The 24,716-nt window shown below is 50.0% G+C and overlaps 2 protein-coding genes across 2 annotated transcripts; one reads left to right on the plus strand and one right to left on the minus strand.

Moving 5' to 3' along the window:
* Nucleotides 1-5,754: 5,754 nt before the first annotated feature.
* LOC135830398 (serine-rich adhesin for platelets-like) lies at nucleotides 5,755-16,338 on the plus strand. Its single transcript, XM_065342657.1, has 5 exons — nucleotides 5,755-7,814; nucleotides 9,145-12,330; nucleotides 12,687-13,277; nucleotides 13,939-14,517; nucleotides 15,234-16,338. Exons 1-5 carry the CDS (start codon nucleotides 6,484-6,486, stop codon nucleotides 15,619-15,621), a joined length of 6,075 nt encoding a protein of 2,024 aa, XP_065198729.1. The 5' UTR covers nucleotides 5,755-6,483; the 3' UTR covers nucleotides 15,622-16,338.
* A 545-nt stretch (nucleotides 16,339-16,883) lies between these two features.
* On the minus strand, nucleotides 16,884-23,199 carry LOC135830409 (rho GTPase-activating protein 35-like). Its single transcript, XM_065342667.1, has 3 exons — nucleotides 21,278-23,199; nucleotides 20,562-20,928; nucleotides 16,884-17,543 (listed from the first exon to the last, which is right to left on the minus strand). The coding sequence occupies exons 1-3, from the start codon at nucleotides 22,762-22,764 to the stop codon at nucleotides 17,526-17,528; spliced, it is 1,872 nt and encodes a 623-aa protein (XP_065198739.1). The 5' UTR covers nucleotides 22,765-23,199; the 3' UTR covers nucleotides 16,884-17,525.
* Between the last annotated feature and the right edge of the window lie 1,517 nt (nucleotides 23,200-24,716).

Here is a 24,716-nt window from a genome sequence, read left to right on the forward strand (position 1 = left end):
CCAGTTTAAAGGGGAAGTTAAGGCAAAAATTAAAATTTCACCAGTTGTAGTCTTCGGGGTGCTGAGTCGAATGGTCTTGGTCCGAGAAAGCTGAGACGCTCCCTTGCTACTTGAATCCCAATCGAACTCGCGCACTTCCACCGAAACTGGGTGACTGCGCCCTACTAGATGGGGATTTGTATGCAAAATGTCACTAAAAGCGCCGTTTCGTTCTTATAAAAGCACGGATGACCGCGATTGGCCCATATGTTGTAGTCTTTTGGACGCTGAGTCGACTGGTTTTGGTCCGAAAAGGCTGCGATGCAGCGTTCCTCCTTTATTCCCAATCGAACATGGCTGAACAAGCGGTCACGTGCTCCTGCGTACACCAGTCAGCTGGTCACCGTGCCTGCAGGGTACAACTTACTAGCCTGTTTGACCTTTTTGGGTGCACTCCTGTCACTCGAGTTGAACTCGAGTTGAACCTTGGTGTGAAAGTTGTCGCCTGCTGCCGGTGTGACCAGGTGATTTGGGCACCCAGGAGCACGTGACCACTTGTTCAATCATGTTCGATTGGGAATAAAGGAGGAACGCTGCACCGCAGCCTTTTCGGACCAAAACCAGTCGACTCAGCGTCCAAAAGACTACAACATATGGGCCAATCGCGGTCATCCGTGCTTTTATAAGAACGAAACGGCGCTTTTAGTGACATTTTGCATACAAATCCCCATCTAGTAGGGCGCAGTCACCCAGTTTCGGTGGAAGTGCGCGAGTTCGATTGGGATTCAAGCAGGAAGGGAGCGTCTCAGCTTTCTCGGACCAAGACCATTCGACTCAGCACCCCGAAAACTACAACTGGTGAAATTTTAATTTTTGCCTTAACTTCCCCTTTAAAGATCAGCCAGGCTCCAGAGCACGCACTGTACATGAGAAGATAACCATCTACAGGATGTGATACTATCGTGTTCTGTACGCAGCTGCACCCGCCAAGGACAGGTGTCTCCTCAAACATCATGACTATGTTAATTCTATTAGAATGATGCAGTACTCTGTATCCATGGTACTCAGTAATTCCACTACATACTATCCATTACACTATTATCAAGTACATTGTTGAGTTAACTTAAGGGGGCAGACTACCCATAAATTTCATATGGCATTCAATTGACCGTAACTTTGGTGTTTCTCAATGGGTTTGAGTGAAATTTTGACCACACACACCTGCCACTATGCTGGCCCTCAGGACATGATACAAGTTCTTGCGCCTCACTGACAGGCTTTCCAGGCCGGAAAAACTCAAATTTCCGGCATAGTGCCACGGTGTGCGAGCCACCCAGGAGCCAAACAAATGCATTTACAATTTTTTCACATTTTCGTGCCCATTCTGTCCGTGCGCGGGACCCATATACTGTAATCCATGATCATGATGATGCATGGCACTTGGTGGCCAACATGGACGATCGATTTTAACCCTTTGAGGTGCCACTGAACGCGTGAAAATGCGCAATTGCAGTTCACTCCACCATTTCCACCATAACTTACGTTCTGTTTGCTTGATTTTGACAGTCTAGGGCTCTTTGAAACGCTCTTTCCGCTGCCTTAATCAACAGTGTAAAAGTGCTATTCAGCATGCATGATGTTGGTATCCTGCAGGGAATTGATGCATTGGTACATTTATTTATTTATTTCACCTTCCCGTGGCCAGAGAATATAGGCCAATAATATGGAGGGAGGGGGGCGGTAGCCAGCCATGGCAGTAAACAAAAACAAAGCAAAAATAAATAAATATTACACGTTACTGGAGGCAAAGAGAAACAAATCTGGATGAAGAATTAGCAGTTATTAGAACACGTCACTGTATAAGGAAACTAAAACAGTGTACAATGTCATGTACATGTACGTGACAATAACTTGTTACTTACATCAGGCTCCAGCCCGGTACCGGGTATGTTGTTCTTGAAAGATGCTTGTGCAGTTTCTGCAGACTGTACATGACCGTAGTCCCGGGTTTAGGTTGGCATGAGCAGCACTCAGTTCACTGAGCCACACTGCCCTGAGGGAGAACGTTCCGCATCCAGCCTCCTTGAATACTTCCTGGCTAATACTAGTAATGCTCAATCACTGTACTAACTTCCTAAGCAGGACTGGGTCATTGCCGACGATATGCTGCCGGGAGCAGTATCCGTGGCATGTTGACCATGCCGGTGACAGTCAGACGGTGTCCTTTGAATCTGCCACCACCCAAGTAGCAAAATAGAACTGTAAAGATGCCAGTACAGGACCTTGTAACGACTCAAACCCCAACTCAAAATACAAGCAGTGCTGCTGCTAGCGGCTGAACTGCAGTACTGAACACTGAGTTTGGCACACGAAGCACACTACTTGTAATGCTGTCAGCAAGAGTTCATAACCCCGGGGGTTATGAACTCTTGCTGTCAGTAAAGTCATTCCTGATTTCCTGCACGCAGGCAACGGTGTGATTAGTCTGATATGAGCACAGTCAGTGTATACAGGCTGTGTACCGTGTAGTATGATATTGATAATGACAAGAGTACATAAACCATGTATGGTTTATGTACTCTTGATATTGATGATTACAGTATTTATTCTCTAAAAACTACACTTTTAGTTTTACGCTAGCAGTTGACCGGGCTTTCACCACTCCCTGCCCTGCCCTTGGTCATGATTATGGAGTACTGTATGGTATTATGGACTGTGTACTGTAAGTTTACTCACTCTAACCGTGTTATAACTGCTAGAGACTATAGACATGACAGTCATGACTATTATTATTATTATTCTTTATTTCCACGATGGCCCATGGCCAATAAGGAAGATAATAATTATGATTCAAATCAGTCCAGGATCATATAAAATCAGTCTAGCAAGTAAGGAAGCCAACACATTGCAGGGGGATGGGGTTACGATGGGGTACAGTGTGAGCTACTACAGGAGCACATGGATGATAGAATGAGGCTAGACGCCATTGATTTAAACGCATGCTTGCTATTTGTTTCACGCAGGTCGGGGGGTAGTTGGTTGAAATTCTGAAGGGACAGGTTGATGGGTGAGTTGGTGTGTCGGTATGTGCGTGATGTTCTCAATGTGTATGTTCTCATGTGTCGTAGTGCATATGGCTGCTCTGTAATCAGTAATTGGTCGTGCAAGGTGAGCCTGTGGTCTACTGGTACATGTACATGGTAACATTGGTGGCGTGCAGAAACACTGCAAGCGTTGTTACTGTTAGGGTGCAGGACAAGTGATAACTGTTACGCCCAGTCGAGTTGTTAGGCTGGTATGTGTTTGCCAGGGAAACCCTTGCCCGGGCCCTTGTGAACAGTTTTACCGTCTCGCAAGCCTGCCCGTGGATCTCTACTAAGTACATGTCACGTGGTCAGTATCACCTAGCCGCACATCAGTCCTTGAAGTAGTTACAAGTAGTTGAATCATGTACAATCATGTACAATCATGTACAATCCTTACAAAGCCAAGTGAAGGCTTACCCCATGACTAATACAGCTAGCTCCGCGGTTGAGCCATGACGTCCGTGCGTGGTCCTTGGTCTCTCTCTCTCTCTCTCTCTCTCTCTCTCTCTCCTCCTCCTCCTCCTCCTCCTCTCTCTCCCTCTCTCTCTCGCTCTCTGTCTCTGTCTCTGTCTCTGTCTCTGTCTCTGTCTCTGTCTCTGTCTCTGTCTCTGTCTCTGTCTCTGTCTCTCTCTCTCTCTCTCTCTCTCTCTCTCTCTCTCTCTCTCTCTCTCTCTCTCTCTCTCTTTCTCTCTTCCTCTCTCTCTCTCTTATTATTTCTGCTTTTCATCTCATTACTAAAATTCTGCGCATTTTTTTGCCATCTGCGCATAAAATCTAGACTGACAACCTGCTTGTTAAATCATGCACCTGCTTTCAGGCGTAAAAACCCTGTTGTAGAGGTCTCAGTCCTCATTTGTTAGACTTACCTGTCTTTATAAATGTAACTTACTCTCTCTCTCTCTCTCTCTCTCTCTCTCTCTCTCTCTCTCTCTATCTCTCTCTCTCTCTCTCTCTCTCTCTCTCTCTCAGGTGTTCTCTCTCCATTTCTATCTCTCTCCTCAATAGGATTATTATAGGTCATCAGCGTTGAGGGTTTGTGGGACATGCTCATCAGAGTACAGTACAAGTTTGTTCCTCTTCAAGACATCAGCCTTTGTAACATGCATGTTCTTAAATTCTAGTCGGCAAAACTCTTTTTACATGATACTAAAAACAGTGGCTGTAGTTTCTCACTGTGAAAGATGAGGCAATGTCCTGAAGCTACATGTACGTCCAGGAAGGTCCTGCCCCATGTCCAGTTGTATGGCGATGGACTGATGGGTGTCTGGCGCCTTGCTCTGAACTGGGGAGCAGCCTAGGAAATGTGCACCCGTGATACAGTAAAGCCATTATGCATGGTTTTATCGAGACCTTGCACTTGTGATTGTGATGTTGTTATGACTATCACTGACGCCATTGATTAAAAACACCGAGTATGAGTATGAATGCGCATGACGGTATGCAATCTTCGTGCAACACAATACTGTAGCCTCACCAGTACGAAAAGCCTCTTGTACGGGCAAAGCAAATGTGCTTACATAATTATGACACAATATCTCAACAAAAAATTGATCAAAACCGGTTACAGTGGCAATACTGTACAGACACATGGCATTGACATTTTCACTTCACAGCCCGGTCTGCCCAGTCTGCCCAGTCTGCAGAGTGTTATCCACACTATTGCTACCCGCCGTGGCCGCTATGGCCTTCGTATTAGTATTAAGGCAGGTGCCTGTAATTCTCACTTCTCATCTGTTTTCTTTTGGTACTTTTCTATGCCGGTATGGGTCGGGGTGTATCTTGCAATGATCTGTATGCCCCTTTCTCAGCAGTAGATAGTTATAATTATTGTCTATTTAAAAAGGTCATGAAAGCCAGAGTAGCAAGCAAGGTAACGGATATGTTTTCATTCGTGAGGACCCGCTGCTGGACAGTGTAATGACACTGAGGACATGACAGTACGCCTGTGCGTGACTGCAGGCCTGTGTTTCCATCATCGCCATCGATCAAGTGCAGTGGTCCTTCTCTGACCTCGTGCCAGCGAGACTCCTGTTATGTCAGTGTCCATCTCCCCTCCAAATCCTGTTGGTGCTTATCGCCCCAGCTTTACTCACCCCTGATCACTGTACATGTATGTGACTGGAAGTGAATACAACATTCTGCACGAAAGCCTCCTGAATACTGGCAGTCTGGACTGGAACCAATGATGAAATGATCCAGTCACCGGGCAAGCGTGGGTATAAATAACACGGCATGGATGGATGGACGCACATGTAGTACTACCGTCCTGGTGTCCGAGGATACGTACCTGGGCCATGGGACTATCCGACTATGCATTGTACACGTAATACGAATCACATTGGTTGTCAGTCAATGCAATGCCTCCATCACCTCCATGATCACCATATTGATTCCGTTTGATCTGCAATAGTTGGAAGACTATGCATGCACTAGGCCATATAGGACGATTCGAGTACAGTAGAGTGGTCAGTAGTGTTTACGCGGGAACTCCGGATGCATTGCTCGTGTGTATATAAGGCAATTCGGACGCGTCGCATGTGGACACGTCTGAGGAGTGAGGTGGATAGCTAGAGAGCAGAGTGTCGGCCAGTGGAACAGGCGAATCCGGGTGCCCCCCACGCATTCCCAGTCTATCACTCATCCACTGCCACTTCTATCTACATCTATCTCTGTCTCTGTCTGTCTCTGCCTCTCGAAGTCGCAGTCGCATATCCTGCAGCGTCGACGTATGCACGGCTAGCTCATGCCTTGCCCTTGGCTTAGGAGTAGCGGACTGCGACTGTGTGGTAGATCTACTCGCTGTGTTTGTGGTGTGGCTATGTGCTGCTGGTTCGTGATCCTCAAGCTCATACTAGATTCGTCATCGAGTTACCGGTACCTTCCTCTCGCTTCCACCTGGTTCGCCGTGTGTCCGGAGACTTCTCCTAGCTAGACTCCGTCCAGCAATACTGCAACCCCTACTGGCCCTAGCCACTAGTGCCTGTGTGTACGGCTGGCAGGTACAGGGATATGCTGGTGCTTTCAACAAGTACACTTGCTAGCTGACTGAAATGCTGGTTGGGCTGCGCCGCTGGTTAGCTGCTGTTCAGGTTTGCCTGTTGTCTGTTTGTATGTGGTCAGCTGAGCTGCTTGTTTCTCAGGAACTTGAGGTACGTCGTCAGCCAAGACACACTATCCCGGCAGCAACAGCAACAGCAGCAGCATTAGTAACAGCAGTGCCACACGTCAGTCCAAACACAACATCGAGCAGCCACAACATCGCAAACACTCCGTAGCTACTTGGAGCAGCAGTCAGAAAGAGTCAGAAAGAGTCAGAAAGAAAGGCAGAAAAAGGCAATCGCTACCGCGAGTGGGAGAAGGAAGGCAGCAGCGAGGAGCTCACCCGCCCTTCTCTCTGAGTGACAGCTTGGTGGTAAATATGAGCCGTGCCAATGCGTGCGTGAGTCGTCTGGCTGTCGTGGGCCTATGCCGCAGTACGAGGCCACATGCAGCAGGCATCGGCAAGTCCAGCTTTTGCTCGCGATTCGTCAACGCTGACGCGGACAGTTGGCAAGAATTGGGCGAAGATCATTCGCACGTTCTCAGCGAGGAAGAATTTCAGTCACCTGAAGTGAACAGCGATCACTTTCTATACTTCGGAGTGGCTAAGCGTGAGTACTGTCCGGGCAAAAGTACCAAAGGTCGACGCGCGGAGACCGTCAATGTTGAGGTGCATGTTGTCGAACACACAACATTTGTGGAGAAGGAAACATTGAAGACATGCCCTGGTGCTGGCGATTTAGGTCACTATGCCAAGCGAGCAACGTGCATCAGACTACAGTCGGCTGGCAAGTGCTCCTACCAAGGCCAATCACTGCTTGGAGGGGCGAGGAGAAGCGAGCTGTCTGCGGACAGCACTCGACGACACTTCCCGGCCGAATTTGGCGAGGAGAACTCGTGGGGCGATGGTGGTGTGCAGGGAGTTCTGCTTGTGTTGGATCCGACTGCATCGCCGCAATCGCGCACCCTACAGTGGCGTGTGTTGGAAGAATGCTGGCGGCAGCTTCCCAGGGAGCGGAGAGAGTTCTGCGCCATAGTCCTCACGAAATGCGACCAGGTGCCATCGGAAATCGTGCTGGACAATCGCTTCAACGTGATCGACTACTTCTCGCCTGACTCGCTGGAGGAGAGCAGTACCACGGGAGCAGCACTTCTCGACTGCCCAGGTAAACAAGCCATCACCTGTGGTGCGTACACTTTACCTGTGTTCTACACATCAGCCAGCCAAGCGGTGGGAGTGGATGCGCCTTTTCTGCACCTTGCTCACAAGCTGCAATGCCTGTCGGGAGCAGCTCCTGGCCCACTGAGATGGGAGCGTGCAGTCAGCGTTCGCAAGGATCTGGAACAGAAGAGCATCCTGGCTCTGGAGAGCTTCTTCAGCCGCCACGTCACATCGCACACGGTTACATGGATGGAGATCACACAGGTTCAAGCCAGTGGACCACTGGAGATGGGCCGCTCAATCCACGGACTACGAGTGTGCAAGTCCTTGTTCAAGCTGAGCCTAATGTCAGCCATGACCAAGCCAACTGGAGGCGCCAGTGCAGGTATCTCCAAAGACAGCAAGGACACGGGAAAGAAAAGCATCTTCCACAGGCCGCCGAACGCTGCTGACCCTGCTGAAGATGAGTTGGGCCCAGCAGCACGGGATCGCTCCTACACGGCTCGACTGGCACAGAATCACCTGCAGATGCAGGAGCTCAAATCCAGGTACACATTGTAGATAGTCCTGAGATAGCCTGCACTGTGATGTATTCCAAAGGAGCTGAAAATATTCCCCTGTACAAAAGGGGGGGGGCAGGTGCCATAACTATTACTTCGTCTTGAAAAGGAACTAAGGAAGAGGGAGGATGCAGGGGTGGGGTTGATGTCATGCAGCCAGGAGTGATGCACCAAAGAAGTACCCATTACAGCTGTGTGCTGACATATCTAATGACAACAACTTCTGCGCACAAAATAGCAGTAAATTCATCTTTGTAACATGGGAAATTGTGGGCACAAGTTATGCGATCGAGTGCACCAACTAAACCAGATTTTGAAGAGTCAGACATGCACAATCTGGCACAAAACTTACAGGGAGTACTGAGACATTCCACGGCATGAGCTAGATTGTGCACGTCTGACTGTTCAAAATCTGGTTTAGTTGGTGCAGTCGATCGCATAACTTTTGCCCATGTTACAAAAACATTTCCTAGGCTCACCATCTGAGGTCTTAGTAAGTTCATCCCTGAACATTGTATGCATAATGTAGGCCGAGTGGAAGGAAAGGTACTGTCCGTATGCATTGACAAAATGAAGTATGAAGTGTCTAGTCAAGTCAGCAGGAAAAGCCTAAGCTCGAATGTAGGGAGCAACACACAATTCCGAAATGAAGTATGGTAATATTTAGTGACTCAAATTGTGTGTGATCCACCGACATTGCTACATTTCTCTGCTGAATGCATTTTTTTAAATTTTGTTGTACAAAGACCAAAATGCCAAACATGAGATGCAGCTAGGGAAAGCACGCACCACCTGATTCGTGGCAGTGGTGGTGAGGTTTAGGGAGCTCCGCCGACCTAAGGTCTCGACTTCATAGCCATCTAGACGCACCAAGAGTGGATGGGGAGGGAGAGGGAGAGCGAGAGAGAGAGAGAGAGAGAGAGAGAGAGAGAGAGAGAGAGAGAGCGAGAGAGAGAGAGAGAGAGAGAGAGAGAGAGAGAGAGAGAGAGAGAGAGAGAGAGAGAGAGAGAGAGAGAGAGAGAGAGAGAGAGCGAGCGAGAGAGAGAGAGAGAGAGAGAGAGAGAGAGAGAGAGAGAGAGAGAGAGAGAGAGAGAGAGAGAGAGAGAGAGAGAGAGGGAGAGAGAGGTTGCGAAATTGTTAAAGTAAAATAAAAGGAACATTGAAAATATGAGATGATTCATTGCTCCTGCTGTTTCAACTCTGTGGTTGTTGTTAATGTTGTCGCCGTTGTCGTTGTTGTTCCTGCTGCTGCTGTTGGTGTTGTTGCAATTGTGGACATTGCTATGGTCTTCACCATTGTTGTTGAATGCTACTGCAGTGGGAAACCAAGCTCCTGTGCAAAGCCGGACAAGTCGTCACAACACAACACGCGAACACTGTTGGCGTCATCTGGCCGAACTCCAAAGGACGCAGAGCGATCAAGGCATACAATGTCTGACCTGTCCAGGACCACTTCACAGAGCCGCGATAATCAAGAGAGTCTGTATGGCAGGGTGGACGACTTCAAGCTGCCGACCACATCGGAGGAGGCAGAGAACATTTATCAGCACGTGAACTTGCCCAAGACGTCTGACTCATTGCTGAGCCGAGCACTGAGCAAGGTAACCCAGCAAAAGAAGATCTCGGCGGGTCACAGCACGGCTTCTGCAGACCAGGCACAGTGGCCAGTAACTGACCGAACTGAAGTGCCACCCACGAACACACACACCAAGAAGAGGAGGATGAGGAAGAAGAAAGCTAGTACAAGCATTGGGTCATCCCCGGCAAGCATTGACCCCATGTGCAGCGACGAGGAAGTCGATGTTGAAGACACGTACGAGATCATAGACCCATGGAGTTTGGACTCTAACTCACTGGCTGACCAAAGTAAACTGAGCAGTTCTAGCCTGCATGGAGGTGACATGGCTACACACTCGTTGCCCCAGTCCACCACCTCTCACTCCTCTTTCCAGCAAGAACAGCTCCAGTATGGTAGCCGTGTTCACGTCGCAGCTAGACAAAGCCCCTGGCCAGCGCAGATGTCAGATGAAAGTCTACCACCTCCTGCCAGCTCTCAGACAAGTGTTACCACTGAGAATGAAGCGATGAGTAGTTTTCGTGCTGGCGGCAGCATGAGCTTAAGGGCACGTGATCTCCAGGCCCCGCCGCCGCCTTTGCCAGCAGCAGCAGCAGCAGCACTGCCAGATGTAGCAGAAGAGCCGCCGCGGCCACCAAAACCGGGCAGGACACTGACAGATGTTTTTGCAACAAATCCGCCACCCGTGCTTGACGCCATGAGCAGCAGAGCAGGCATGGCTGACTTGGGATCTGATGAAGACAGCTATGAGGAGGTTGATACAGTATCCAGAAAGCCCCGCGATCGCAAAGGATTCTATGACAGGTCCCAGCAGGAAAACATCTACTCAACTGCTCCGTCAACTGATGAGTTAAGCAGTGCCATCAAACCCATGTCCCCTGGTCCCGGTGCCAAGAAGGAACAATCGGCTGCCAGGTTTTGCAAGCATGTTGATGATACTGATGATGAGAGCTATGTTGTGATGGATGCATGGCACGACGGGGCACACAGCACCAGTAGAGACAGCACCAGTCACAGTGAACACGCCTCTGCGGCCACAAGCCGCGCTAACTCACTGCAGAGGCAAGAGACGCGACAGCGAATGGAGAACGCATACGTTTCTGACCCGCAGAAGTTTCTGGCGTCCGTCCGGACTGCCTCCAGGGCGTCACTGCAATCAACTGGACAGCAGGTGGCGGTGGAGACGGATGCACCTGCCTCGGCCAGCAATGACGATACATTGCCCCCAAGTTCAGTGATACCGGATAGGCAAAGAACAGAGAATCCATATGTGTCTGAGCCTCAGCAACTCTTACTTTCAGTCAGTGGTGTCCCAATTTCACCCCCTCGAACAACCTCAGCTGAGCGTAAAAAGGAGAACCACTATGTTTCAGACCCACGGCAGCTCCTGGCATCAATCAACAGTGCATCAGTGTCTCCCCCTCTACCGCCTCAATCAGACCAACAGACACCTGCGCAGGGAGCAGCCTCAGTGGCTTCCAATCTCCTTTCTGCAGTAGCTGATACTGAGGAAATCTATACAGCTCCACCGTGGGAAAGCGATGTTGCGCAATCCAGTAGTAGTCGAAGTGGCAGTGCATCATTGAATGCTGAGGAGCTGAACACTCTCTTCAGTCAGCGTCACCAGAAGCAGCGTTGTTCTGTTGAAAACCCATACTCTTCAACACCAGGGTTACAGCCTGAGGGTTCTCAAGAGGCACAGGCAGCTGCACAAAAGCCCGAGCAAGCAGTTGAACGGCTTGCTTCACCAGATTGCAATATTGAACAGCAGCAGCAGCAAAGGCAACAACAACAACCTCAACGACCACTGTACAGAAGAGCTGCATCGCCTCAGATTGATGTCGTCACAGCTGAGGTAGCAGCTGATTTCCCCATGTTGCCGCAACCAGATCGGAGATCGGTGGACAGTGCATGTGCAGCTTCAAGGGATGAAGCAAAGGCAGCCTCTCCATCTACAACTGAGAGGAAAGGAGACAGAGCCCAGATAACTGAAGAGCCGGAATACATCAACCAGGCAGCCATTTTACAATATCAGCAGGAGCTGAGGATGGCACAAAGCAGAGAGCGCTCACCTTCACCACCGCCATTGCCACCGAAGAACGAACAGGCAGTGAGCAAGCCACCACCGCGTCCTCCAAAATCCCAACGCAGCCTGTCTCCAAGCCAGCAACCGCAGCCGCAGCAGACCAAGCGGCATTCCCCCGGTGACACTTCAAACTGTAAGATACATATACCAGTACCAAGCCGTCCACCAAGATCCACACAAAGCTGCTGTCCCGGCCGCTGTCCCACCGGCCGTGAAGCACAACACAACAGCAGCGGTAGCCCCCCTGTGCTGCCAAGATCCACACAAAGCTGTCCCACCGGCCGTGAAGCACAACACAACAGCAGCGGCAGCAGCAGCCCCCCTGTGCTGCCAAGATCCACACAAAGCTGTCCCGGCCGCTGTCCCACCGGCCGTGAAGCACAACACAACAGCAGCGGCAGCAGCAGCCCCCCTGTGCTGCCAAGATCCACACAAAGCTGTCCCGGCCGCTGTCCCACCGGCCGTGAAGCACAACACAACAGCAGCGGCAGCAGCAGCCCCCCTGTGCTGCCAAGATTTTCTTCACATGACGCAGCAGCACTGCACACACCGCCGTTGCCGCCGATCTCACGGCGCAGTGAAAGCACCGATCACGCACATTCCGACCGGGGGTCCGCGTCCGGCGCTGCATCTAGCATTGATATCATTCCGCCGCACCTTGACAGGTCAACGCATGGTGTCAGCAGTGAGTATGGCAGGGCAGTGCATGCAGATGGATATCACGCGTCCAGCACCAGTAGATCACAGTCCAGAGATGAATGGCATCATGGTTCTGCACCAGCCGGTCCACCGCCGTCACCGGCCGTTGTCAGCTCAGCTGGTCACTCGTTCAGACCACAAGTGTAAGTCCATCATTCAAATAATTATGTAGTATCTGTGCTGTATGGTAGGTATGATTGCGGCAAGTATGCGGGAAGGCTGAAAGCACTATGGGGAATGTGCGTGCTCCAATGTCTAAGATCGCTGTACCAGTACCGCTTGTGTCCCTTTGCCATAAGAAAATGTCTGGTATTGTTCATCAGGTGGGTATCATGTTTGCCACCACCCACCCCCCCCCCCCCCCCATCCCTGGCAACTGCTGTTCCGAAGTTTGGAAACGACCATAAGAAATTCATTGTTATTCAGAAATTCTTTGGTATTTTTTGTATGGCTTGAATGGTGAGTCATTGCATATCCATTGCTTGACTTCTCCCTGCAGAACTTGTTCTTTAAGTGACGTGACATCCCTGGACTTGAGAGCAGGTGTCAAGCCATCTGGACCGACCGAGCTCAACATCCGTCCAACCGCTCCGGTCGATAGTCAGCACAAAACTGTAGCCTCTCACTCTGCTGTCAACCCACTGTCCATGATGTCTGACCCGCTGCCGCCACGATTACCACCAACGCATACTAAACCAGACGCGTTCTGGCCCAACAACGACGACAACGCACTGGGCGATGAAATCTACTCCAGTGCAGTGGACATCGATCAGACACCCGCAAACGTGTTTGGCTCGAGGGGCACTGCCGTTGGTGCTGCTAACAGCCAGGGCAGTAGATGGAGCCATCAGGCCAGTGATTCCGCTTCCCTGCGAAGTTCCCAGAGCAATCAGGCATCTGCAGTGCGTCTTCCGCAGCTCCCGGGCATGACTGTAGCGCCAACGCCCGCCATACGGACACGGGATGACGACGATCACTATGCCCCAGTCTTGCCGGTGCAGAGCGACTCTCCAGCCATACCCAGCTGGGATCAGCAGGGACCAAAGCGACAGCGTTCGCACGACTTTTCCAACCGATCTGCAACCCTACCGTGAGTTACAATCGCAACACTTGATACCAGCACATGTTTTCAACTTGCACGTCGGGCTGCAATGGTACTGGCATTTCTGAGTCGAATTCTAATTTTGGATGCTGTAACGTTTGTGCCGTGAAATTCACTGTTTAAACCGCTACCTCTAGGGTAGAAAAATATATTATGTACAAGTACTTAATAGGCAACCTGCTGTATATCCGAGGTAAAAAAAGGACTAGAAAAGGATACGGGTCCTCAAATTCATTTACATCCAGAGCAAAGACCAAAGCATGTTCTAACCAGGATGCTCGTACTAAAAAAATGAAGTTTCACAGTGACCGATACGCTTGGTGAGTTCTGATTGGGAATCACTTCCCCCGACAGCCACTCATGTTTTCCTTCCGTGTATTCCACAGCTCTCCTCTTTTGTGATACATGACTGAGAGATGCATTGATGGCTAAGACAGACACTGGCCCACAACAGCACACTTGCTTATAACAGACTATACACGTAGTGAACATTGTGCGAGTTTTAAAGATGTTACGCAAAAGGCACAATGTGAACGTTTTTTGTTTGGAGTGCGGTCACTGTTAGGTCATGTCACGCCCTGCCATTTTGGCAACCAGTTCCCGAGTCTACTGTATTTAAACGCCCTGTGTTCATCACCTTTGTTTCCAGAGTCCGTCCAAAACGGAGTCGAGACCAAGGCAACTCGGAGTATGGCTCGGTAAGCAACAGCAGCAGTGTCAGCAACAGCAGCAACGTCAGCAGCAGCAGCAGCAACAACGCTTGGGGATCAGGATTCAACAAGGAGACAACATCGGGGCTGTTCCCGGAGGCCATGCTGGACACCACGCTTAGCAAAACTGCATCACTGACACGCAGTGGACGCAGTCACGACAAGCTGCCGGCGGTTCCCGAGAGTAAACGGTCGCCTGCCCATCACAGCTCCATGCCCAGGCTGGATAAGGGCCCGGACATTGGTGATAGCTCGCCCACTCCACTTGATAGGCTAGTTAGACGCGCGGCATTGGAGCAACAGCAACAGCCAGGGCTTCCTCCGCGACCACCTAAGAGCCAGCCCGTGGTGACTGTGTCCTCTAGCAGTTCGCAGGCTGGAGCAGCAGGCATGACCAGGGTAAGGAGTACAGGGAGGATGGATGCTATCGACACTAGTGCCTCAACGACGTCGTCTTCAGCGAGGGAGTACACATTGGGTGTGCCAGATCCTGATGACACATCTGCCAGCTATTTACAGTAAGTATGGTGGTTCGAATTATTCTCCAGCACATCTCTTGTTCTTAGCAGTAATCATAACACAGATACATATCCAGCATTCTCTGTCATAACGATTTTTTAAATATGGAAAAGAAAGGTTAGGGCTGAGGTGAAGGCCAACGCTGGTCATCATGAAAGAAAACTTCTTTTTCAAAACAGACAAAAATTCTCTCTCCGCACTAGTAACTGGTAGTGCTGAGTGTGATGATACATATCTGCTAAAACAAAGCAGTTGCCCCGCACACCGTTCCGCATGCATTGCCGCTGTCTAAGCTGTCTAAGCTGTCTAAGCTGTCTAAGCTGTCTAAGCTCAGTCTAAGCTGTCTAAGCTCAGTCTAAGCTGTCTAAGCTCAGTCTAAGCTCAGTCTAAGCTCAGTCTAAGCTCAGTCTAAGCTGTCTAAGCTCAGTCTAAGCTCAGTCTAAGCTGTCTAAGCTGTCTAAGCTCAGTCTAAGCTCAGTCTAAGCTGTCTAAGCTCAGTCTAAGCCTAATCAAAATCACTAGTAAGTAGTTGAAGTAACTGTCATTTCAAATTCAAGCAACAGTCCCCCTGCCGTTGACACTTCCCGTTTAACTTGTGATTTTTAAATCACAAGCTGAAACAGGAAGACTGACTTACACACACACACCAGTGTATGCCCTGATGAAATTGACTGACACACTGTTTTGTTGTGCATGTCCCTATGCAACTGTGTAGGCTGTTGGGTGGAAACTCACCAGAGCCGAGTGCAGAGTGCAACGACTCCGAGTACGGATTCCATCATCATCCTCCGGCACAGCTGCAGACCTTCCAAGATCAACTCACTATCGGTAATGCAAGCGGCGGCGGCAGCACTGTGTATATCAATCAATACGGCGCTGACGCGCAAGGTCGCGATTCACCAGTGCCGCCACTACGCCCGCCCAGGGGCACGCCATTGCCACACGGTCGTCACGGCAACCATGATGACGACGGCGGATGGTCAACGGACAGCGAGGAGTATGTTGAGTTGAAGGTAGCCGGCAAGGCCAAGGCTCGCGACCGGCCTGAACGTACGACTTCATCACACCGAGATGTTCCGTCGCTGCCCAGGGAGCAGTGGTGACAGCATGACAACCACTGACTGGTCAGCTGCTGCAGAAGATGACGACGCCGCACCCCGGCACAATGAGTATGCTGGACTTTACACCTGACAGCATGTAGCTGCTTGTTGGCTTTTCAGGCCGTCTATATCAACGAGGGGGCAATTCAGCACGGCGTCCACAGCTATGTGCAATGGAATTGTCACTCGCATTGAACAGAGCAGTGGAGTGGAATTATCAGTAACAATATTTATCCACAGTCTGCTTCAGCAGTCGATATCGAGTCGTTTTCTTCAAACAATACCACAATAAAATAATGATGAACTTAGATCCGCTGTACGCTAGTTGCTCTTAATGTATTCTTCAAAGATAAGCTGTACCAGTTTGCATGAACCATTTTACTCCTGACATTGAAGAATTTCTTATATTACCCAAATCGACATGCGCTATTAGCACGCCCTGATCAGCACCAAATGACAATTTAAGTTTACAAAGGCATTGTTTGTTAGGTTCTTCATATCATAACTACTGCAGCAGCAGCAGCAGTCAGTGACTAACCAAACACAGTGTGTGTTCTGCCATTCATGAGCATCTCTTGATCATGTGTTGCTCATTTTAAGACATGCAGTTTTGAACACAACCCACTGTGTGCGGCAGTGTAATTATTACACACAGCTATTACACACCACCGGGTCGTCTGTGCTGGCCAGTGGCCATAATACACTGCCTGCTGACCTTGATGCGGGAATTTTGTCTGCAATACGGGGCATGTGTGTGTGTGTGTGTGTGTGTGTGTGTGTGTGTGTGTGTGTGTGTTTGTGCCTGCAATGGGTGTGTCTGCGATGGGCATGTGTGTGTGTGTGTGTGTGTGTGTGTGTGTGTGTGTGTGTGTGTGTGTGTGTGTGTGTGTGTGTGTGTGTGTGTGTGTGTGTGGTGTGGTGTGTGTGTGACGATGTGTGTGTGTGTGTGACGGTGTGTGTGTGTGTGTGTGTGTGTGTGTGTGTGTGTGTGTGTGTGTGTGTGTGTGTGTGTGTGTGTGTGTGTGTGTGTGTGACGGTGTATGTGTGTATGTGTGTGTGTGTGTGTGTTTGTGGGCACTGTCCTGATTCACCTCGATGGCAGCAGCATTGATATATATATAAGCCTAGTACTGGTATATCAAAAATCCATGATGCACTTTGTGGTTGGTCTGATCTTCTCACCTCCCACTGCATCTTTGCCTAGATATTGGAATGTGGTGGCATCCTAAGGACGCAGAAAACTTAGTCCGGCTGGGTCACTCCCGTGCCGAGAAAACGGAATTTTAATTTGTCAAGAAATCAAGTTTCAAAAGAAATCGTTTGAGAATGATGATTGGGAAAAAGTCAAAGAAAAATAGACAGTTGCCATGGCTAGCACCAGGACTTGACGAGTGACCTTGACTACAGGCCAATGATATCCTATCATTACAAAGATGTGGTGTGGTCGTTGATCCGTTATCCCAGCAGACAGCATCCAACATGTGCGTGAAATTTAAAACCGGATGAAAGAGAGGCAGGCGGCTTGCGTTACGTACAATCAGGAGCGTTGACCGTGCAGGGTGCTGTTGAAGCGGTTCCCCGCTCCGTATGCCTGTCGCCACACCATCATCAGCAGTGTAGTAGAAATCGGCGAAATAACCGGGTTCCCGCTTGTTCATTTTAAAAGTGGCCCATGCGCTGAAAATCATGTTCTTAGCGTGTGATGACAGTGTGCTAGTGTGCCGTGAGGAAGCTAGTTGCACTGTCACTACTGCACATTGCTACTTGTAGTAGATGAACATTGTGGCTTCGAGATTTCAGATGCTTGCAAACCTGAACAGAATGTGCACTGTGCAATCTTCAAGTGCAGCAAATCCTTGACGCGGCAATCGATCAGCTTACTGTGCAAGGCACGACTCCAGGGCAGATCATAGAGTGCTGGCAAACTAGAGATGCAGCAGATGAAAAATCAAGCCAGACCAAAAGTACTTCGAATCAGAAAACAGCTTCAAGCTCAACCTTCTCATTGACTTGCATTGTATAACAGTATCTGCAATGACAGGCAGCCGAGTAGGCTAAACATACAGTCAAATCTGTCGTAAGCGACCGCCCCTTGGTGCAAGAAAAAGCGGTCTCTTACGGCAGATGGTCTCTTACGGCAGATGTATGGTAAATCCGGCATACCGGGTATGCATATATGCTTCCATGTACTCAAATCGACGAGAATAATGTGATTTTTAATATCATTTTATTGGATATTCAACGACGACCATGCCCGTATAGTACGTGTATGCGACACGGCAGTAGATCGACACTGCCTGGACTTGAGAGCTACAGCACAGCCTCAGTACAGGCCAGGGCCAGTCGATCGCACTTGCAAGATAGCGCATTTTCACACCTTGCAGTTGACAGCGCACTGGCAAGTACAGTTTCGCACCTGACTGAACCTGGGTCGCGGTCGCTTACAGCAGATTTGAATGCAGCCACCGTGCATGAAATCGCGGTCGCTGGTCGCGCACAGCAGATGGTCGCTCTGGACAGATCAGTTTGTATGTGAGACCGTCGGTGCACGGGAAATCGGTCGCTAACGGTAGATGGTCGCCTACAGCAGAGGTCGCTAACGGTAGATGGTCGCCTACAGCAGAGGTCGCTAACGGTAGATGGTCGCCTACAGCAGAGGTCGCTAACGGTAGATGGTCGCCTACAGCAGAGGTCGCTAACGGTAGATGGTCGCCTACAGCAGAGGTCGCTAACGGTAGATGGTCGCCTACAGCAGAGGTCGCTAACGGTAGATGGTCGCCTACAGCAGAGGTCGCTAACGGTAGATGGTCGCCTACAGCAGAGGTCGCTAACGGCAGATTTGACTGTAATACATTATAGGTGTCATGCAGAAACTAGCTTTCCCCGTCCGTGCCTGTCTTCATACGTGTGCACACACGCGCACAAATGTTTGTGTGTATATGTGTGTGTGTGTGTGTGTGTGTGTGTGTGTGTGTGTGTGTGTGTGTGTGTGCGTGGGCATGTGTGTGTGTGTGTGTGTGTGTGTGTGTGTGTGTGTGTGTGTGTGTGTGTGTGTGTGTGTGTGTGTGTGTGTGTGTGTGTGTGTGTGTGTGTGTGTGTGTGTGTGTGTGTGTGTGTGTGTGTGTGTGTGTGTGCAGGGGCGTTGGACACGGTACAGTCACTACGGTATTGACCGTACCACTTTTTGCCCCAGGTACCCCGTGAATCGATAAAATACACTGATCTGGGCTCTAAATTTCCAAAGTTTTCGGCTCAGCAACCCTCCCCCACAAGTAAATTGTACTTCAGATTGCTGACCGTAGCACACTAAAATACCTTCCGACACCCCTGGTGTGTGTGTATGTGTGTGCGCAAAGAAGAAGATGCATCAGCGTCTTAGGGGTCCGGCTGCCGCTGTCAACTGCTCTGTGTGCAAGAGGTCTTTCTCGCACCCCCAGGATCGTGCCAGGCACAAGTGCACTGCAGAGCGTGCAAAGCCAGTGAATGAACAGCGCGGAGCATGTCCGTGTGATCGCTGCGGCCATTGATTCTTGAGCCGTGGTGGCCTTGCCTGTCACAAGTGTGTGGCTCAGTACCCAGCCGCAGTGGAGCCGTGTTGTGGCGCGCACTGTGCGTCCTGTGGCCGCTGCTTCTGTTCGGTCCAGGGCAGGAATAGACACTGCTGCTCAGGTTCTCCCCCGGCTATACGTCAGTCTCGTGGTAACAGCCGTAGGTGACCTGAATCCTGGCGACCTCTCGTTGTTTGTGTCCCGGACGCCGTGGGACGGTGTTCTCCTCTTCTCTCTCCGTTGCCCCTCCGGGGCCCGCGTGACCATTGTGGCAGTGGCTCGACAGGACAGGACAGGTGCGTGTGTGTGTATGTGTGTTTGTGTGTGCATGTATGTGTGTGTACATGTGTGCATGTGTGCACGCATGCTTTTATTTATGAATGCTTAGTATGTCCGTAGGTATTTATAATCACTAGGAGGCCTGTATGAGCAGTCAACACACATCCACAGGTGGTTGACCAACTACAACTTGTACATCAGTTTACGGGCTAGTGCGGCCGAACAGGTCAGTGCACCCATACAGCATGGTCTTTTGCAGACTGTCCAATACCCGCATCCATGTTTAGGGAACATTTAGGGAAACACACACACACCGTATTTTCTCTAATAAGAGCCCGGGGTTCTTATTTTTTCAGTGACAGCTCTACCCGCGCTACTATTAGAGACTAGGGCTGAAAGGAATATTCGAAATAGTCGAATATTCGAAATGTGCAGATTGGAAAAAGAATATTCTTTGCTAGAGTAGAATAAGGATATTCGTAAATGTACAGAAACTCGCCTTTTTGATATCGAACAGGCTTATTTGGTGCAGAAAGTGGGTGAGATTGCCACCTTCCATGTGTTGTCATCAGCAAGACAAATGATAACATTGTCCTTTTCAAATGTCCCTCCTGTAATTGGGGTATACACCAGTTGATGGTCTATGGTTACCATGGATGCAACTATGTATCCATGGATATAGTCTGGTTTAGAATATTCGGAATATTCTTCGTTTCACACGTATTCAGAAAGAGAATATTCGTTCGCTCCATTGAGCATGCGTTTCAGCCCTACTAGAGACTGGGCTATTATTGGAGACTGGGCTCTTATTTTTTCAATTGTCAACTACCAAGCCAACTCCAGTCTATACAGGCATAAACTGACCATATCAAGACTGATTTTTCAACCCTAAACTCAGGAATATTGTCAAAACAGATGTTTCACGATAGCATTGGCGCCAGGAAGGAAGCAGTAGACCGAAAACCTCCTTACAAATACGTATGTTCTTGGCATGTTGTACTGCTGTTTTACACGCTCTGTTTGCCGATTTGAAACAACATTTGTACCAACGAAGCAGCCACATAATTACTGTACTGAAGTAGCATATCTGATACATGTACTGACAGGTTAACTTACCATTTCCGGTCGTGTACGGCTCTGACCCGAGCCATCTTGACCAGCAAAACCGGAATCAGAATCTTTGTCGACAAGCGGCTCGTAGACGCCGCCGGCACGTTCAAGTCTGGCGACAAAGCGAACGAGATGTGCTTCCAGCTTCCTCCAGGTCTCCGATGACCTAGCGGCATACTCACCGTCCAGCAAACCGGGCGCAACGGCAGTTCCGGTCGCTTCGCCGGCCAACTCCCTCGCTTCGACTTCCTCTAGACTGGCCTCCTCCGGCGTTTCCACGCACTTGTCAATGATCGTGCTCACTCTGTGCTTCATCTTAGCCATGTAGCGGCGCAAACATTCATAGTTGCCAATATCACCATCTCCAGGAGCCCTGTGTCGGGAATGCAGAGGAACGTCCAACATTAACAGCAGCAGTCTAGAATACCATCAGGATGGCATGTTGAACAATGAGCGGGGGGGGGGGGGGGGGGGGAGGGGGGGTCAATCTGGTGCGCGCATGCCACGATACTGCAGAAGCAGGCAGGAGGTGTACAGGAACAAGAGTGGTTGCAAGAGACTAGACAATCTGCGCTCGGGGTTTTTTTTCAAACTTTTTAGCGGTCCAGTGGCCCATCTGTGTGGTGTGTGTGTGTGTGTGTGCTCTTGAATTTGTTCCAACACGAATACAAGCCCCTTCTGACCTGGTAGGACTGGAGATAGCGTCAGTGTTACAATCTTACCTGTCCTTGGCATGCGTGTAGTCCATCAGGTCCTCATGCTTCATGGCTAGACTCAACGCAGCAGACAGGACTTCACCGTCCTGCAAGCTATCATCCTCCTGCTGCAGCTGAATGTAGGATCTACGCTGTCGGTGCTCTATTAGCTGTACCACTGTGCTGGCTCTCCGCGCTCGCCGTCCGCCGCCCAATTGTTCCGCCTCGTCGAAGATCAGAGCAAACAAGTGGGACTTGAACGCGGCCTTGCATATCTCAAGCCCATTCACTTGCCGACAGTACGTGAGCTTCGCATCGTTGCCGTGGTTACTGCCCTCTGCTAGCGCGCGCCAGGTCGCCGCGTGGCTCGTCACATTTGCTTTCAGGAAGCCGAGGAAAGACAGCAATGCTTGCCTCTGCTGGTCGCATCTCATCTGGACAGCTTGCTTCCACTTGACTGAGGCCTGCGGGCGGCCGTGCAGCTTCAATGCCAGATGTGCCAGATAGAGGAATGGCTGATCAACGCCGACACAATCCTCTGCCGATGTCAGAAACACAGGTACGGTGTGCTTCTTGGTAGCAACAGCAAGCTTTGCCGGGCAGTCATGGAGCTTGTCATTACCGGAGCCGAAGATCTTGTATGACCGCCCCCGCCGCACTGTACCCTGGGAGCTGCCAGCAGCCGGTGTGAAATGCTCCATGATATTCCACGTCTTGTCCAATGCAATTCCATCCAGCTCGTCGCACTTGCTGATGACAAGGACGCAGCGCGACTTCTTCTCGCTGGGTATTCTCTCCCAGCAGCTCTCCCACAGGTTCCACTGTGCTTGGCGTTTCTTACGGTCGGCACTGGCATCCAGCACAAATACGTAGCCGTCAACGCCACCCGACCGGCCAAACTGCGTCTTCATGAAGTTGTCCGGCAAGCTTTGCTTTCTGATCGCACTCCCAGCCATGTCGCAGTCGCTGGCACTGGCCGTAGCACCACCACCAGCAGCAGCAGCAGCAGACGAAGTCAGTGTAGAATCAGCAGTAGCAGCAGAGACCGGACAATCTCCTTCAGCTCCCAGGCCTAGGGCTGACATGCAAGTGTAAGACGTCTTGCCGCTTGCTCTGGACTTGATTCGGTCGCTGGCAGCTCGCTGCGCATAAACTCCACCACCTGGAAATGACCTACCCAGCACGTCATTGCAGAAGGTAGTGTGTTCAATGACATGGATTGTCAGGTCTTTGGCAGCATCGGTAAAAGTAGTCACGGGGCCTCTGGGCAGGTAACGCCGTCTTGCTGCGCCGAAATACAGAAAGTGCTCGCCATTGATTTCCGGCTCGCAAAAGTCACCTTGTCCCATCCAGTGAGAATGGTCGTACCCCAGCTCCCTCCAGCTGTCCACGGACGGGTGCATGAAGCGAGTGCACAGCGCTGACTTACCGACTCCCACATCTCGATGTGGGTTTTCAGAGTCCCCGCAGCACAGTCCAATGACGGAAATATACACACAGTTTGGACCGGCCATCGTTATCGCCGCCCGCTACGAACAAATAAGTTGAAACCGATCATCAGCATGAGCAAGCCTTTCAGAAAGGAAGATATCGGTATCCCACACAGTCCACGTCGTCTCTCCTCTGCCACCTGCGTTTCTGAGTCGCACCGACCGAGAGGCAGTTACTGGCAGGTCAAGCAAGCAGCAGGACGGTAGCTGATCGTAACGTTGGATCTGTAGATCTCGCGAGTTCACTCTGGTCGTAGCACAGCTGCGAGATTTAATTCATCTGTCCTCTACCATGTCAACCAAGGCAAGGGCAAGGGCAAGGAATCGTGAAAACCCTTCCACGATTCCCTGATGTCAGCACAGCGGGCGCGCAGTAGAAATCTAATTCTGAGAGTGAGATGTCGAAGAGCCGCCTTTCACTGAACTGTGGAGTGTGGGAACACCGTCTCGTGTGTTTGAGTGTGTGGGTGGGGGGGGGGGGGGGGGGGCTGCAACACAAGAAATCGCGTTACATTATTGTAGTTGCGCCTGATCCTGGCCTGTTGGGTGTGTCCATCCTGTCGCGACATCAAGTACAATTGTACTCTGGAAAGGTACCCGGGTAGAAGGGGACATGTTACCAAGAGTACACAACCCACATACATGTACATGGGGGTTATGTACTCTTGATGTTACCTATATTTATAAACAAGTTTTGGATGAGTGCAGTGTCCTTCGGCTCCCGACTTGCTTGTCTGCTCACATGCTCAGAGATTCAAGCTTGACTGTTAGTCTTTGCAGTGCAGTGTCAATCATACTTCATAGAACGCTTCAAGCACAAGTACTTCCAAAGTACTCAATACTTCATAGAACTCTTCAAGCACAAGTACTTCCAAAGTACTCAATACTTCATAGAACTCTTCAAGCACAAGTACTTCCAAAGTACTGTATAAGCAGAAATATTCGTCTGGAATTTAATTTCGTCTATTTCGTCCAAGGAGCTTTTGGACTAAATTAAATGTAGGACGAATATCGATTTGTCCAGCGTTTCTATACACTCTTATGATGCATGGACGAAATTTTCAACCGGACGAACTCCTTTTCTTTGGAGTTGGACGAAATTATTGACCGACGAAATTTTCTGCCTCTACAGTACTCAGTAGCTTACTTGAAGTAAGTGTAGGTCATTGTAGTTGTGCAGAGTACTGTACTGTAGTGTAGCATAGCCAGCAGTGAGTCGCCGCGCCCGATATCGATATCTGATACCTGTCAGTATGGAGCACTGGTATTGTAGTGTCAACTGTCAATCAGCAGTATCCGTATGATACCTGGACGCAACGGCCAGTCATTGAACTAACTAGTTTCATGCTGTCAACAATAATAATACAATGTACTACTTACTAGTCATGTAGTAGTAATAGTTACGTGCACAGTCACGTTACTCTTGCACTTGCATTCTTGATGTGACCTGATGATACCTTCTGTCTGACGAAATGATGTGACCAGATGATACCTTCTGACTAAAGCCTAAATAATTAATTATAAAGGCAGCAACCAGAGGACGCTGCAGAGTGCAGTGCACTGGCATGACATTTGGTCGAAGGCGATCAAGAAATTATTCCCGATCTTTCCTGAATACAACTTCCCGACTAGTGCCCGAAAGCGCCAAATGATGCGAGCCACCAGTGGATTCCCGACCTTTGCCAGGCACTGAGCCAGGCAGGCACTGAGGCAGGCAGGCAGTCCGAAGACGCGCAAATGACTCACTCACCAAGTGATTCTCAAACTGTCTGGGTGCATGCAGACGACGCCACGAAGTGGTTCCTGAACTTTGCCAAAGCAAAGTAAACGACGTCTTGCCTTGGCGTGATTCCCGACCTTTGCTCAGAAACGGATGAGTAAGTGCCAGAGGGTGAAAAATCAGCCCCTGCTCTAGTCTACCGTATCTGGAAGAACGTTTCACGACGACAGCAGAGACAAGAGGGAGCTCGAGCAAA

Source organism: Sycon ciliatum, chromosome 1 (genome assembly GCF_964019385.1).
Source record: "Sycon ciliatum chromosome 1, ocSycCili1.1, whole genome shotgun sequence".
Taxonomy (NCBI): Eukaryota; Metazoa; Porifera; class Calcarea; order Leucosolenida; family Sycettidae; genus Sycon; species Sycon ciliatum.